Below are 13,582 nucleotides of genomic sequence, written 5' to 3' on the forward strand. Positions count from 1 at the left end.
ACCACAGCGGAGATGAAGGCTTCACCACTGGTGTAAAAGATGACGGTATGCACTCTTGATGAGGGTTAATCACTCTTGAAAAGGTCGCTTGAGGTCTCTCGGCTGGTAGGGAGGCCAAATGATGGTCGGGGATCCTTGACAGATGGCGAATGTGCACTCTGAGAGAGTCGACGGCTACGTGTGTCTGGATCATATGGTCTCCCGCGATGACAATTGTTGCTGCTGTTGAGGCGCACCGAGGCAGCCCTAAACACGTGCGTAGGGCTTGACCTTGTATGCTCTCCAAAGCGCGAAAGTTCGTCTTGCATGCATTTGACAACACTGGTAGACTGTAACGTAGGAGTCCGAGAAACAGTACCGTGTGCAGCTGCATCATAGAATGGACTGGTGTACCCCAGTTTTTCCCGCAGAGAAATTTGAAGACCTGTGCAATGGCAGCTAACTTCTTCAGATAGACGCAGTGAGGGCTCGAGAAAAGTGTATAAGAGCTGTGTCTTACCAGTACTTACGTACGGGGCAGAAGGCTGGAGGCTTACGAAAAGGGCTCTACTTAAATCGAGGACGACGCAACGAGCTATGGAAAGAATGATGGGTGTAACGTTAAGGGATAAGAAAAGAGCAGATTGGGTGAGGGAATAAACGCGAGTTAATAACATCTTAGTTGAAATTAAGAAAAAGAAATGGGCATGGGCAGGACATGTATTGAGGAGGGAAGATAACCGATGGTCATTACGGATTACGGACTGGATTCCAAGGGAAGGGAGGCGTAGCAGGGGGCGGCAGAAAGTTAGGTGGACAGATGAGATTAAGAAGTTTGCAGGGACAACATGGCCACAATTAGCACATCACAGGGGTAGTTGGAAAAGTATGGGAGAGGCATTTGCCCTGCAGTGGGTGTAACCAGGCTGATTATATTGTCACGAGAGGAAAAGCCAGTCAGTCAGTTCTAAGCGAACGGCCGTTTACAGTTCGTGTTTGCAGCCGCTACCACGCACACTTCTTCTTCCTCGACTTCTAGCGTAACTAGTGCGTGCCAATATATATATATATATATATATATATATATATATATATATATATATATATATATATATATGACACACCAGTCGGTTATAGGTATACCTTGAGTCATGCAAAAAATCATGCATTTCAATAGCAGAAAATATGAAAGCCCTTCAAAAAACTCGACACATTGCTTAAAGAGAGTGCATTTCGCACAGCTCCAGCTAGTACAAGCTTCATTATAAGTTGTTGACGTCATTCTCGACTGATAGCTTCACAATCTAGACTGAATTATTAATAAACCTTGGTTTTATGTTAATTTTGGCTATGCGTAGTCTTCAGGAGTTTGACACCAAGGCAAAAGAAAACATTCCTCTTCTTCCAAGAGTTATTTGTCACGCTGCTGTTGCTGCTACTAGGAACTACTACTACTGAAAATCGTTACGTGCTAGTTTCTGAAAAAAGAACTAGATCGCTAACAAAGTTAATATGTTGAAAAAATGTATGGAGGCACATTGTGAAGTGCGTTGGTTGATTAGGCGCTAAATTCAAATTGCTAAACCCTCGTTTTTGGCTCGTTTAGAGGTGCTAACTCTTCCAGAGTTTCCCCGCTTCCCTGGGTGTACCAAAAACGGCAGAGATATCATATTTAGAAGAAATAGGGTCCACTCTACGGGTTACATGTACCAAAAGTTTGAAAGATGTAGGTTATTGAAAATAATTACTGAATACTCGTCTTTTTGCAATTTTCGTGCATCATACAAGTTGGGTATAGTTAGTTTTCCCAGTCTTTTCGGTGAAACATACTTGGCACATTTTTTTTTTATTTTGTTGAAATAGGAGGTATGTTGCTAGTGACAAATGATAAATGTTTAATCTATGCAAGTTAATAACTTTTTTTTCAAGCATTTCAGACTCTCATAATGCTGTTATTTGAAATTTTTCCAGGAGCCCTAAGATAGCTGTAGAAGACACCAAGCTCTAATTCGGTGAAAATGGGAGGAGGGGAATGTTAAGTGTCATGTCTGGCAAAACTTCTAGGTTTCTGCTTAATTAGAATTGTTGCAAATAATTACTGTACCCTTCCTTATTCTAGCTCTTGGAACAGGACAGGCCCCATGCGTTCTGCCATGTACACACTGCTGGAATTCTAGTTGTCTTTACCATTTTACAGCACTAATGGTGCTACAAGAGAGTAAAACCCGTACACGCGTTATATTCGCCACCAAATTTCGTCTTTTGCACAAAAACAAATGTCTACTTTTATGCATAAAGCAGCCCATAACTACATGTTGTGTATCATATTTACGATACAGCAATTCGCGCTTCACAGGACCACCCGATCGAATGAATTAAATTATCATATCACATTAGGCTAATAGAGAATAAGCACCCCGATCTCCTTCGCGCTCTTATCTTAAGTGCATAAATTTTGAAAATAACCTGCTTATTTACAAACTTTTTGCATATTGCATGACGAGCTGCCACCATACACATTTTCAAGGAACCAAAGACGTATTTGCAGTGCTAAAGTCACTCAGTGTTTCATTGCTAGACAGGACATATATTCCGTGAGAACATGGAGGAATTTAATTCTTTTCGATTTCACTATGTAGAAGTTTTAGGCGTATCATACACAGGTTGTCCCAGCTATCATGCATCGCATTCTTTAAAAAAAGACGGGCCATTCTACACAACGGAAGAGTACCTGATCGGAAACGGGACTCCGTCTGTCACCCAGCAAATCGGAACTGTTGCTGTACAGGCCCTCGAAACAAGGCATGAGGAATTTGACTCCGAACGATCAAATACCGATCAAATTGCACACGAGTGCCGGCCAACCGATCCCCAGAGTGGACACTATAAGATTCCTGGGGCTGCTAATTGAGACTAAAAGCGGTAACACGCAAACGGTCATGAGACCCACGTCCAAAACGGAGAACATGCTCCGGCTGATCCTCAGGGTGACGAACCGCAGGGGAGGGCTCAGCGAGAGCAATCTTGTTGTGTTATCATCGCCGCTTGAGCGATAGTGGCGGCGCGACTATAGCGACAGCTTGCTATTAGCCCAGTCATGCGGCCACCGCACCGCATTCCACTACGAGCCGTCATGGAATAAACCACGTTTGGTTCTGTTCACGCCTCTTCCTTCGGCTGCGGTTTTCACCCCGTGAAAACACTACAAATCTCATCAGACTTTACCACGCCTTCCTCATGACTCACGTAAATTACGTAGCCTCGGCGGTAAAATGGACCAAGAGAGACGCGGCCAAGATGGAGACACTGATGCACAAGAGCATTAAGAGGGTGCTAGGTCTTTCGATCACTACAAGCACGGAGCGGCTCGATCGGTTAGGGGTCCACAATTCGATAGCAGAAATAATCAAAGCGCAGACCAAGGCACAGGTCGTGCGGCTGTCGACCACCAGGGCCGGCAGACGCATCCTAGAAGCAGGGATAAATGCCGAGGCAGAGTGCAACGCACGCAAGGTCGCGCTCAGCGCGGCGGTCAGGGGCACATTCAAGGTAGAACCGCTTCCGAGAAACGTCCACCCGCCATTCTACGAGGGGCGCCGAAAGGCGAGGGCCCGAGCACTGCTGAAATCGACCGCCAACTGCCCGGGACTGGCAGCATTTGTAGACGCGGCCCAGTACGGGCGCAGCGACGGGTACGCGGCCGTCTCGATACGCTGGGACGGTACGATCATCAACGCAGCATCGGTCAATAGCCATGGTCCGAGGCGGCCGAACAGGTGGCAATAGCCATGGCAATGAGGGACCCCGAACGTCCATACGTGTACACAGATTCGCGATCGTCGGCCAGAGCATTCGCCTCGGGCTCGATATCCCGGGAAGCGGCGGCCGTCCTCGGCAGCGAGGGAGCCGCGGGTCAGCACATCGTCAAATGGTTTCGAGCCCACAAGGGGGCCGACGTGAACCCCGACTTTCCCAACGCCGACGAGCTGGCACACGGACGCGCGCGAGGACTCGCGCACCGCGGCGAGCGAAGTGGCGGGGAGGGAGGGGAGCACCGAGACCCGCTGCTCACCTTCAACGAAATAACAGCGCACTCCCAGCTGTCGAGGAGGACCTTCCCGCTCCCCCACGCTAAACTCACTAGACCACAGTCATCGATATTCAGAATGCTGCAAACAGGGTCGTTCCTTCCCCTCGAGAGGCAGACTGAGCCGTTATTCACCGGACGTAGAGCCGCAATGTCCGGATTGCGGCGAATCGTACTGCTCGCTAGCGCACATGCTCTGGCAATGCTCCGCATTAAGCGGCGCCGTGTTCACTAAAGATGAAGACCGGGTGGACGCCCTGCGAAGCGACGACCACCAGACCCAGCTCCGGGCCGTCCAGAGGGCTCACGAAAAGGGCGGAGGCTCACGGGCTTCCCGTCCCAACGTGGGTGCGGCCCGCGACCCCTGCCGACCACTAAACCAAGAGTGGGTGGGAAGGGGTTCCTCAGAAGTTATTTCCTCCTCTTCTACGTGAAGATTATGCAGTGCATATTCCTCACCGTCGAGTTGAGTAGCCGTTAGTATTTTTGCTGATGCCATTCAAATTAATAATTCCAATTAGGTAATTTTCTAATTACGGAATCTTAAATTATTTTTTTATTATAGCTAGCGAATTATGTGATGCGCTGCACCCACAACCTTGGTGCTGATAAGAGTGCGATAACTGGTGGTTGATACGTCGTGGAAAAAGTGCGCTCGCTAACTCCTGTGGAGAGTGTTTGAGGGTGCTGCTGCTTTTTGATGTGGGCAGATGGTTATTCACATATTTTTCATTTTTCAAGGACTTTATCAGCGGGAAACAATAATTGGGCAAAAAGTACCTGGCTGAAAACACACCATTCAGAGCAGTAATGATAAAATTAGTTAATTGCAATTAATAAATTGAATGGCATCAACAAATGACAGCTGCCCTACTCGGAACAATATGCATGTCATCTTCATGCAGAATGACCCGTCCTTTTTTTTAAGAAAAAGCGCGATGCACAATAGCTAGCTGGGACAGTCTGTGTGAACACCATGAGGTAAGGGAGTAATTAGTTAATCGTGACCACTTGAATACTGCGATTTCTTATGAGTAATTACCGCCTATTCCAGCAGTGCACATGAGAAGGCAGAACAGCACTCACAATTTCCACGTGAAGCATACATGGGGCCCTTGTCTCCAAAGAAAAACAATGGTGCCATTGAAGAGAACACATATGGTGCGAAGACGCTGCAACTCGCTGCAGCAGCGTTTATTGCAAATCTTTTTGGCGACCCAACACAGGGGCTCTCTGTCACGCGGTCTCTTCTTCCAGGAACATTGAATCGCCATGCTCAGTCTGGTTGCTGTAAATGACAAGAAGGTGCATTATTGTAGCAGCTTGTAGCAACACCACTGCGAAGAAATCGCAAGACAAAATTAGGGCTACAGGTCTGCTGCCACAAAGGTGGAGAACATATGTAGGGAATGTAGATAAAAAACTGACCACAGTGATTGGAAATAGAGGCAGCTACCTCAGAAGTGAACTGACTTTAAAATTATTTCCTATTTAGCCCTCACTCTTTTTTTTTTTTTTGTACCTTCTGGCCACATCTAGGGATTTTGCTAAGTAATTGGATCTCCAGTTGGCATTTCCCGTAACAACACATGCATTGATAATTGCAGACTATAATAAAAGTGATGATACAAGTGTACCAAATCGTGCTGCTTTTGTTCAATGTTACAGTTTGTGTTAATTCACATATAAATTTTCTGTTGAGTCATTTAACCAAAATAATCAGGACTCGAAAATCTTTTATGACGAAGTAAGTGGAGGTGAGATACTACCTCAAATAAAGCACATGTCAGGGGACACTTCAAAAATTCTTACAACTTTTAGGGCTTTTTTTGTTCCACAAAAATATTCATCAATTTTGTGTTCATTTCCTTACTTTAACATTGCTCCCTCCGTATTTTTCCTGTTAAAATGTGTGGCTGGGTATGCCATTGCATTCCAGACAATAAAGGAGCAACCACAGAGTATTTATAACTAAAAAATATGTACACAAGACTGATGGCGACTGAAGGGATTTAAAGAGTAAGAATTTTTTTTTATACAATACATAAGGATACATATTTTTTTTAATTATAAGGTTTTACGTGCCAAAACCACTTTCTGATTATGAGGCACACCATAGTGGAGGACGCCGTAAATTTCGACCACCTGGTGTTCTTTAACGTGCACCTAAATCTAAGCACACGGGTGTTTTCGCATTTCACACCCCCATCGAAATGCGGCCCCCGTGGCCGAGATTTGATCCCGCGATACATAAGGACATCTCCTTAGTTTCGCAATTGTGTTGTCCCTTTTTCCTCAAGTATTGTGACTGAGAATATATTTGCATTGAATACTTAGGCCCACACACACACACAAAAAAAGGGTTCTTGATGTCTTCTCTGTATCAACTCGTTGCAAAAAAAAAAAAAAGTTCTCTATCCAGATATAAAGAGTGCGACTGCACTAAATGAGACTACATCGGCACATTCAATAACTATTAACAGGGTCAATTTAGGAAATTCCATACAATCATTTTGTTATATATTTTCTTTTTTGCAATCATACTACTGAATAACAACAACAAAAATCTGGCATATTTTTAGTGCTCTGACTGAGTGCATTCTTTGTCCTGGGCTCAGTGTCAGTGTACTTCAAGCCCTGCTTCGGCCAAAACAGAGAATGGACCAGAACTCGAAACAGTATTAGCCTTAACTAAATGTTTATGGTCTTCCACAAACAATGTTGCAGCAGAACCAGTCATTATCCTTATATGCAGCAGAGAAAACACTGCTTGCAACATAATTACTCAAACTTCAAGCACAATATATTGTCACAAGTGGCCGTGGATCTCCCTGCAAGATGTACAATAAAGAATAAATTGTGGGGTTTAACGACCTGGAACTACACAGTGGATTATAAGCAATGTCATAGTGGAGGGCTCCGGGTTAATTTTGACCACCTTCTGTTCCTTAACATGCACCCAAGCAAATTTGCATTCCACGCTTATCAGAATGCGACCACCGAGTACAGGACTGGAACCCATGACCTCTAGCTCAGTGGCAAAACACCACAGCCCTTGGGCTACTGCGGTAGGCAACAAAATATGTGAAAAAAAAATTAAAAATTAACCTGTTACCCTCTTCTTGCTCTGCCTGGTCTGCAGCATTCCTTGTACACTTACTAATGCTCACAAGCAATGCCTAAACTCAGAGAATTAGAACTAGTGGTTATGCACAACAGCTTTCTTTAGAACTTTGAGAAAATGCCAGGAACTCTGGCTAACATTTATATACATACAAAGAAATCCACTGCTTGCATTACCTTTAGTGTCAGCTCTTATCACTCAATTACAGAGATCTTTTGCACATAAAGCCATACTTGCACAAGGCATGCAGGCCTGAGGAAACAACTGAGATGACAGCAGCAGTGAACTCTTCCCTTGCCATGTGGCAGCGTTAAGAATCTCAGTGTGAATATAGAAACGCTCCAAACACCATGAACAGCACTGCCATATTGCCACATGCAGAGTGTAGTGCGATTACCACAGTGTAACAAAATGTCACGGGCCGTGCTGACACCCTCTCTGCCACGCAACAGTACCAGGATAATTCCATGTAACACTGGCGAGTCATGTCCAGATGACATCTTTAATGCTCATGAAGAAAACATATGTTGCTCCTTTTCTTGGTGGAACACTGAACCCATGCTTCGTTTTAAAAAATTTCTTGTCAAGAAAAAGAAACGTAAGATCACACACATTTATGGGAATTGGCGATAGCTTTCTTTGATGTTTATGGAAAGCTTAAAGGAAATATTATGGAAACGTGATGTTAATGGTGCAAATATTTGTGTAAAGTGACACAAATGCAGTGCAATGTTTATGCAAATATAGCACAATCGTACAAATGTAACACAATGATGCAAATGTTTCAATGTAGAGGCAATGCACATGTCCACTGTATTGCACTGCACATTGCTTCCACAGCTCATAAGACAGTTTATTTACATTATGCATAATTAATAATTTAGTTTTATTACAGCACAAAACACTTGCATTAGGTTAGTAGGAGAAGCAAACACTAATGTTTTTGTAGACTGCAAATCACGGCATAAACAAGTCTTTTAAAATAGTGCAACTGAGTAGAATGCTAATGCAACCCGCTGTGACACTGCCTGGATGTAAAATTTCACAAAGTAGGAGTAAGCCAAATGCACACCAAATGTCAATCCCACCTAATGCTGTATATGTCTGTATCCAACCATAGTGTAACCGAAAATACTGTGCTTTTTTGCAATATTTATCATAAAATCTACATTAGTGGCATGATTTACACAAAATACAAAATACAAGCAAACATTCATAGTCTATGGCTTCTGAAACTGGGATCCACACGCATGGCTTGCTGCACATGTCAAATCTTGGAGGCCATGTTCAGCCTGTAAAGCCTCTCTTGTTCAGCCTAAAGCAACAGAACAATGATGAACACATCAAGAAAACAGCCCATAGATTTCGCTAATACTTTACTGTCAAAGCATCACAATACAAATCTAAAGCACATACAAGCATCAGTTGGGAACAAATGGGCCAAACAGTGCAGGGTGACAACTCGATAGATACGAAGCCAGTGCCACCTGCTTTGGTGAGCACGACGATTTTCCCATAAGCCCCACTTCCCTTGCGTGCATTAGCACTGCATGCGTTGCTTACATACTGGGCAAGCACAGTGTGTCATAGCAATGCACACTGCACATCTTTGAGTTTGCTACTACATACTATACCAAAAGTTAATGTCAGTGTTTGTAATTGGCAATGTGGCTCCAACTAAGCCACTTGACATGGTTGTGTAGCCATCGTATTATGACTCCAGGCAATGCACCAAAAAAACTAGTGCTTCGTATTTTCTTGAGTCTGTCTCAGTAATGGCAGGGTTAACATGGCACAATGTTCGGAAGTAGTATGCGCGTTGAGAAATATGAGACACAACAAGAAACATTTAACATCTTGATCCCTCGTGCTCCTCATTTTTAAAAAGTGTGCAACATTCCTCACTGCCGATGGCTGCCATGTGTCAGTGTTGCAGTTCCTGCTTGTGGGTGTAATGTTTGCTAAGGTCCTAGCCGCCCATGGCCACCAAGCGTTGTTGTTCCACTGTGTGTCTATAAGCCAGCAAATGCTCATGTTCTGAACATTTTGCAGCATAATAATGTCATTCATGTTCTATCCAATGCTTATTCCAGGCCTCCGCTTCTTCCAGACTCAATGCATGCTTTGTATCTATTTTGTTAACTTCATTCCTTCCTCCCCATTTGGCAGCTTCTCTTACAGACTTTTTCTTCCCTTCTCTGTAGCTACAAAGTGGGAGGAGGAAGCAAAGAAAGCTTTGCTTAAAAAAAATGTGGAGGTTGCCACTGCCGAGGACCAGTTTCATCTCCCTTACAAATTTATTTACCTACTGTAACTCAAAGGTTCCAGTGAATGGGTTTCACAATAGGAGCTGACTATTACAGAAATATTAAAAGCTGTTCAGTTGTTTGATCACTTCTTTGAAGTCGCTGATACTAGAGTGGAACACAATGTCAGGGGAAAGGCTAGTCTAATCTTGTGATGTCTTGATGAAAAATTAAAGGTGCACAGAGGAGTAAATCGGCAGCAGGTACAGAGCATTTTCGTGGTTCATGTGATCTGAATGACAATGGGCTGGCTTGATGGCGAGAGTTTCAGGTGGCGCATGATACAACTTGAAGGACAGGCAAAGACAGCTAATCTGTGGCATGATGAAAGGCTTGAGATTAGCATGAGAGTTTGTGACTATCGATCTACATAGGTAATCTGAAAAAACAAATCAAGCTGCATAATTTTGGGGCGATTCTGAAATTTTGTCAAGGTTACAATAGTAAAGGTCCCAAACAGCAGAAGCATATTCAAATTTAGATCTCATTAAGAGGAAGCTTCAGCTCGGGGCCAACTCTGCTTTCATTATATAAATACATGTAAAATGCATAAATTCTTTTACATACCTAGACGATGAGCAAAACGAGAACAAGGTGAAAGCAGGAGCCAACTTTTCAACAAGTCCACTTGTCGAAATGTTGGCTCCTGCGTTCACTTTCTTCTCGTTTTGCTCATCGTCTTGAATTTCCATCTCCCACCTTCCCTGTGTTTTCCCTGGATTTACATAACTAGGTAATAGGTAAACATAACTATTGTTATGTTATGCATAAACGCTTTTATGAGACAGCCTCTGGACCGATTTGAATAAAATGTATTGTATCTGAAAGAGAAAGCTAAATTCCAGTGACTGTAAGAAGGAAAATTTGATTTAGGACCTCAATATATTTTTAATGTCGAAAATCGGTATGTCCCCAGAAAGAAAAAAAAATAGAAAGAAGTTTACAAATCTGTAACTATGCACAAAAAATGATATCCCAGTTCCGCAAACTGCGTCTATTAGTGCATCTAAAGTGGACAACTTTGAAATATAAATTTATGGTTTACGTGAAATTGTTACAATGTATGAGGCTTTAGCAGTAGTCCTACTAACAAATTAGTGGTATATTTAAAAGCACTTAATATTACATCAGTTTTGTTTGCTTTAGATGTATTATGAGGTGCAATCGACAGAATTATGAAACAATTTTTCATCGCTGAGTTGTAAAATTGATACATTAGCTTTTTGAAATCTTGCAATTCTCAGCAATTTTTGGGAAACTATAGAGAGCCTAAATAAAAATTCCTTTTTCTACAGTAACTAGTTTTTAACTTTTTCTTTTAAATTCAAGAAGCCTCATCAAAATCGGCTGAGTGGCTGTAAAGAAAACGGATGCTTCCGTTCCCTATGTATTTAAATAGGAGCCCCCAAACTAAGGTTTCCTCTTAATGCCTGGTAAGCACTCTGATGGAAGCGAGTGATAGATTAAATGTTACACTGCATACAATTAAGAAAGTGGTTAGCTTCGTAAACCATGTGCATCATGTGAAGAACTCATGTTATATGTGATGACAAATAATGCTAGGTATTCGTATGTATTTGCAGATGAAATTTCCTTGTTATAAGTAACACATCTTGACGTTCAGCAGCATTGCCAGTAATGAAAGGAAAATGGTGATATTTGTGTTTCAAAACATTAGCCATTTATTACACCAAGTTTTAATTTGATGAAGGCCAAATTGAAGGGAGTGAACATAAGATGTGTTGCTTATTGAACAATAGGTAGCAGTCACCTGCCAAGAGTCTCATGCTTGAAGAAATGTTACCTGGCAAATCCTTGGCAAAGGGCCAAGGACCATGCCCTCAGGCATGCTTGAAATAACAGGACTAAGGGAGAAGGTTGATTAGTATCAGAAAATTTCTGGCAGTTCGAAAACTATAAATCCACCCAAAAACAGAAGGCTCAAGGTTGAGGTATGATAGTTTAGAAATGGCTGTTTATGAGGAAGCATCAAACAGTATGCTTAAAGCAGTATTAAAGGCATGGCCCTCGATGGAAATGTACCTGTACGTTTTCATAACGTGGTCGCTTTAAAGCTCATTAAAGCTCATGTCCGCAAATATTATTGTATCAGATCATGTATCACTCATTTCCCACCCTAATAAAATCCAGACCAGGGATTGTAGTATTTATAAATAAAGAAAAGCTAATATTGTTAACAGCGCAAGTTGAGTATCAGAGGAAGCACCGGAAACCTTGTTGATTTTCGCAAAAAAAAATGTTAGAAATTTAACTACAAATATAGGAACAGACAACATGTTCCATTACTTTTGAGCAGACACGTGAAAGAGACATGGGACGATAATTTTTGGATGAAGATGTGGTACCTGGATGAGGTTAACCCATGCCCACTTTCCAGTCTTGAAGCACCACTCCACTTGATAGACCCCACTGAAATATATGCGACAGGATGACACTGGTTACATTTTTAGAATTCGCCAATACTTTCACATTGATGTTGTCTATACCACTACTGGAAGATGCGTTAATGAATTGACGACTTTGGCAAAACAAACAGCGTCAAACGTTATTTCGGGCATGATAGTGATTGATGGGAGAAGGAGAAGGAAGTTCGGTATCAGGTTCGCTAGTAAAAACTAAACAAAAAGCCTCATTTAGTAGGTGCATGACACAGTGTTCCGAAATTAAAACACTGTTCTTGTCTCACAGCACAATGTCCGATGAAGATGTAGTAGTGACATCTCGATCAAGATGACACTTTCCAGAATTGCTTACATTTATAACTTAATATACCAGGTAAGCTTAAGGAGTAAAATGACCGCGTAACTCTACCTGCACAACAATAGAAAAGTTCTTCTGTGACACAGTATCTGTCGGAACCACACTGCGTATTCAATAACTCTTCAAACAGGAAATGAAGATTTTTGTTAGTTTCCTTTTAAGACACCTAAGAACATCCATAAACATAAAATACTTCCTTTTATAATAACTTCCTTACCAGCATATATTTATGCTACCGCTTATCCTAATGGTTTTAAAACAGCTTTAGGCTATGCCAGTATTTTTGTGCTTTAAAATCCTCAAATATTTCAACTGTTTGCTCTAGCTGTACGTTTGGATTTGTATATTCTAACTTATATAATCCAAAATCATGTTTAACATAATCAATTCTTAGACCATTAAGAAAATCCATAGATTTGTTAGATACAAAAAAACTAATACCGTGCTGCTGTACTTTTTGTGTATCTTCAGGTTACTGTTTAACAAAATCAACATCATAAGCTAAGCCAGAACAACCATATTACTTTATTCGCATTGTTATATTTAGCAAATATTTCCGCAAGTTGCTGTTGTGTTAACCACGGTAATGCTGACTGCATGCTGTTTGTAAGGGTAGCAACACAGCTTAAAATTAGTTGCTACATTTTACTTTAAAGAGTTGGTTTTGACAAGATGCAGAACAAAAATGGTCAAAAACTGATAGTTTATCATTCACGAAAACTGTATTTTTACTTACAAGGGGTGTTCAATAAATATTTCCTCTGAGCCACTTCCTCTGGGCTAAGGAGCACGAAAGTTAGCATATTTACTTCTGTTTAGCTATCACTGAGTGCCACATACTTCTGCCAGTGCTTTACGCAGCTACAGACACTACTCTTTAAGTCCTCACGTTGGCCTTGAAGCCATTACTTGACTTCAACGATGCACATTTCATCAACAGTAAACTATCTGTTCTTCAAATATAACTTTGCAGAGAGAAGTGGAATCTGCGGGCGCAAGGTTCTGAGATTATGAGGTGCAGCGAAGAATTTCATATTTACAGGAACTACCTTCCATCTGTGCAACATGCGGGTTGTGAACTGGAGAATCATTTTGCAAGAACAAGGCGCCGTTTGACAGTGTGCCACACCTGCCGATTTTGATGCTTAATGCAGTTTTAGTGCAAAATTTCACAAAAAGCACAAAGGGACAAGAACGAGACTGGTTTTTGTAAAATTTTGCACTAAAACAGTATTGGGTATGGATTACCAACTGGCCCGAACCAACGCTTTCCACCAATTTTGATGGTTTCCCATAATTTCTTCA

General features: G+C 42.0%; 1 protein-coding gene across 2 annotated transcripts in view; it reads right to left on the bottom strand.

Moving 5' to 3' along the window:
- Positions 1-5,209: 5,209 nt before the first annotated feature.
- Positions 5,210-13,582, bottom strand: part of LOC135913909 (protein zer-1 homolog) — a 201,627-nt gene continuing 193,254 nt past the window's right edge. Inside the window, exons 19-20 of one of the 2 annotated variants that reach the window (XM_065446596.1) lie at positions 11,863-11,926; positions 5,210-5,354 (exon numbers count right to left, since the gene is read on the bottom strand). In XM_065446596.1, the coding sequence (XP_065302668.1) occupies positions 5,343-5,354; positions 11,863-11,926 (76 nt within the window). In that variant the 3' untranslated portion in view covers positions 5,210-5,342. The remainder of the gene's footprint in view (positions 5,355-11,862; positions 11,927-13,582) is intronic. The other variant, XM_065446597.1, reaches the window with a different exon arrangement.

The sequence above is a fragment of the Dermacentor albipictus genome, unplaced genomic scaffold (assembly GCF_038994185.2).
Source record: "Dermacentor albipictus isolate Rhodes 1998 colony unplaced genomic scaffold, USDA_Dalb.pri_finalv2 scaffold_46, whole genome shotgun sequence".
In the NCBI taxonomy this organism is placed as follows: Eukaryota; Metazoa; Arthropoda; class Arachnida; order Ixodida; family Ixodidae; genus Dermacentor; species Dermacentor albipictus.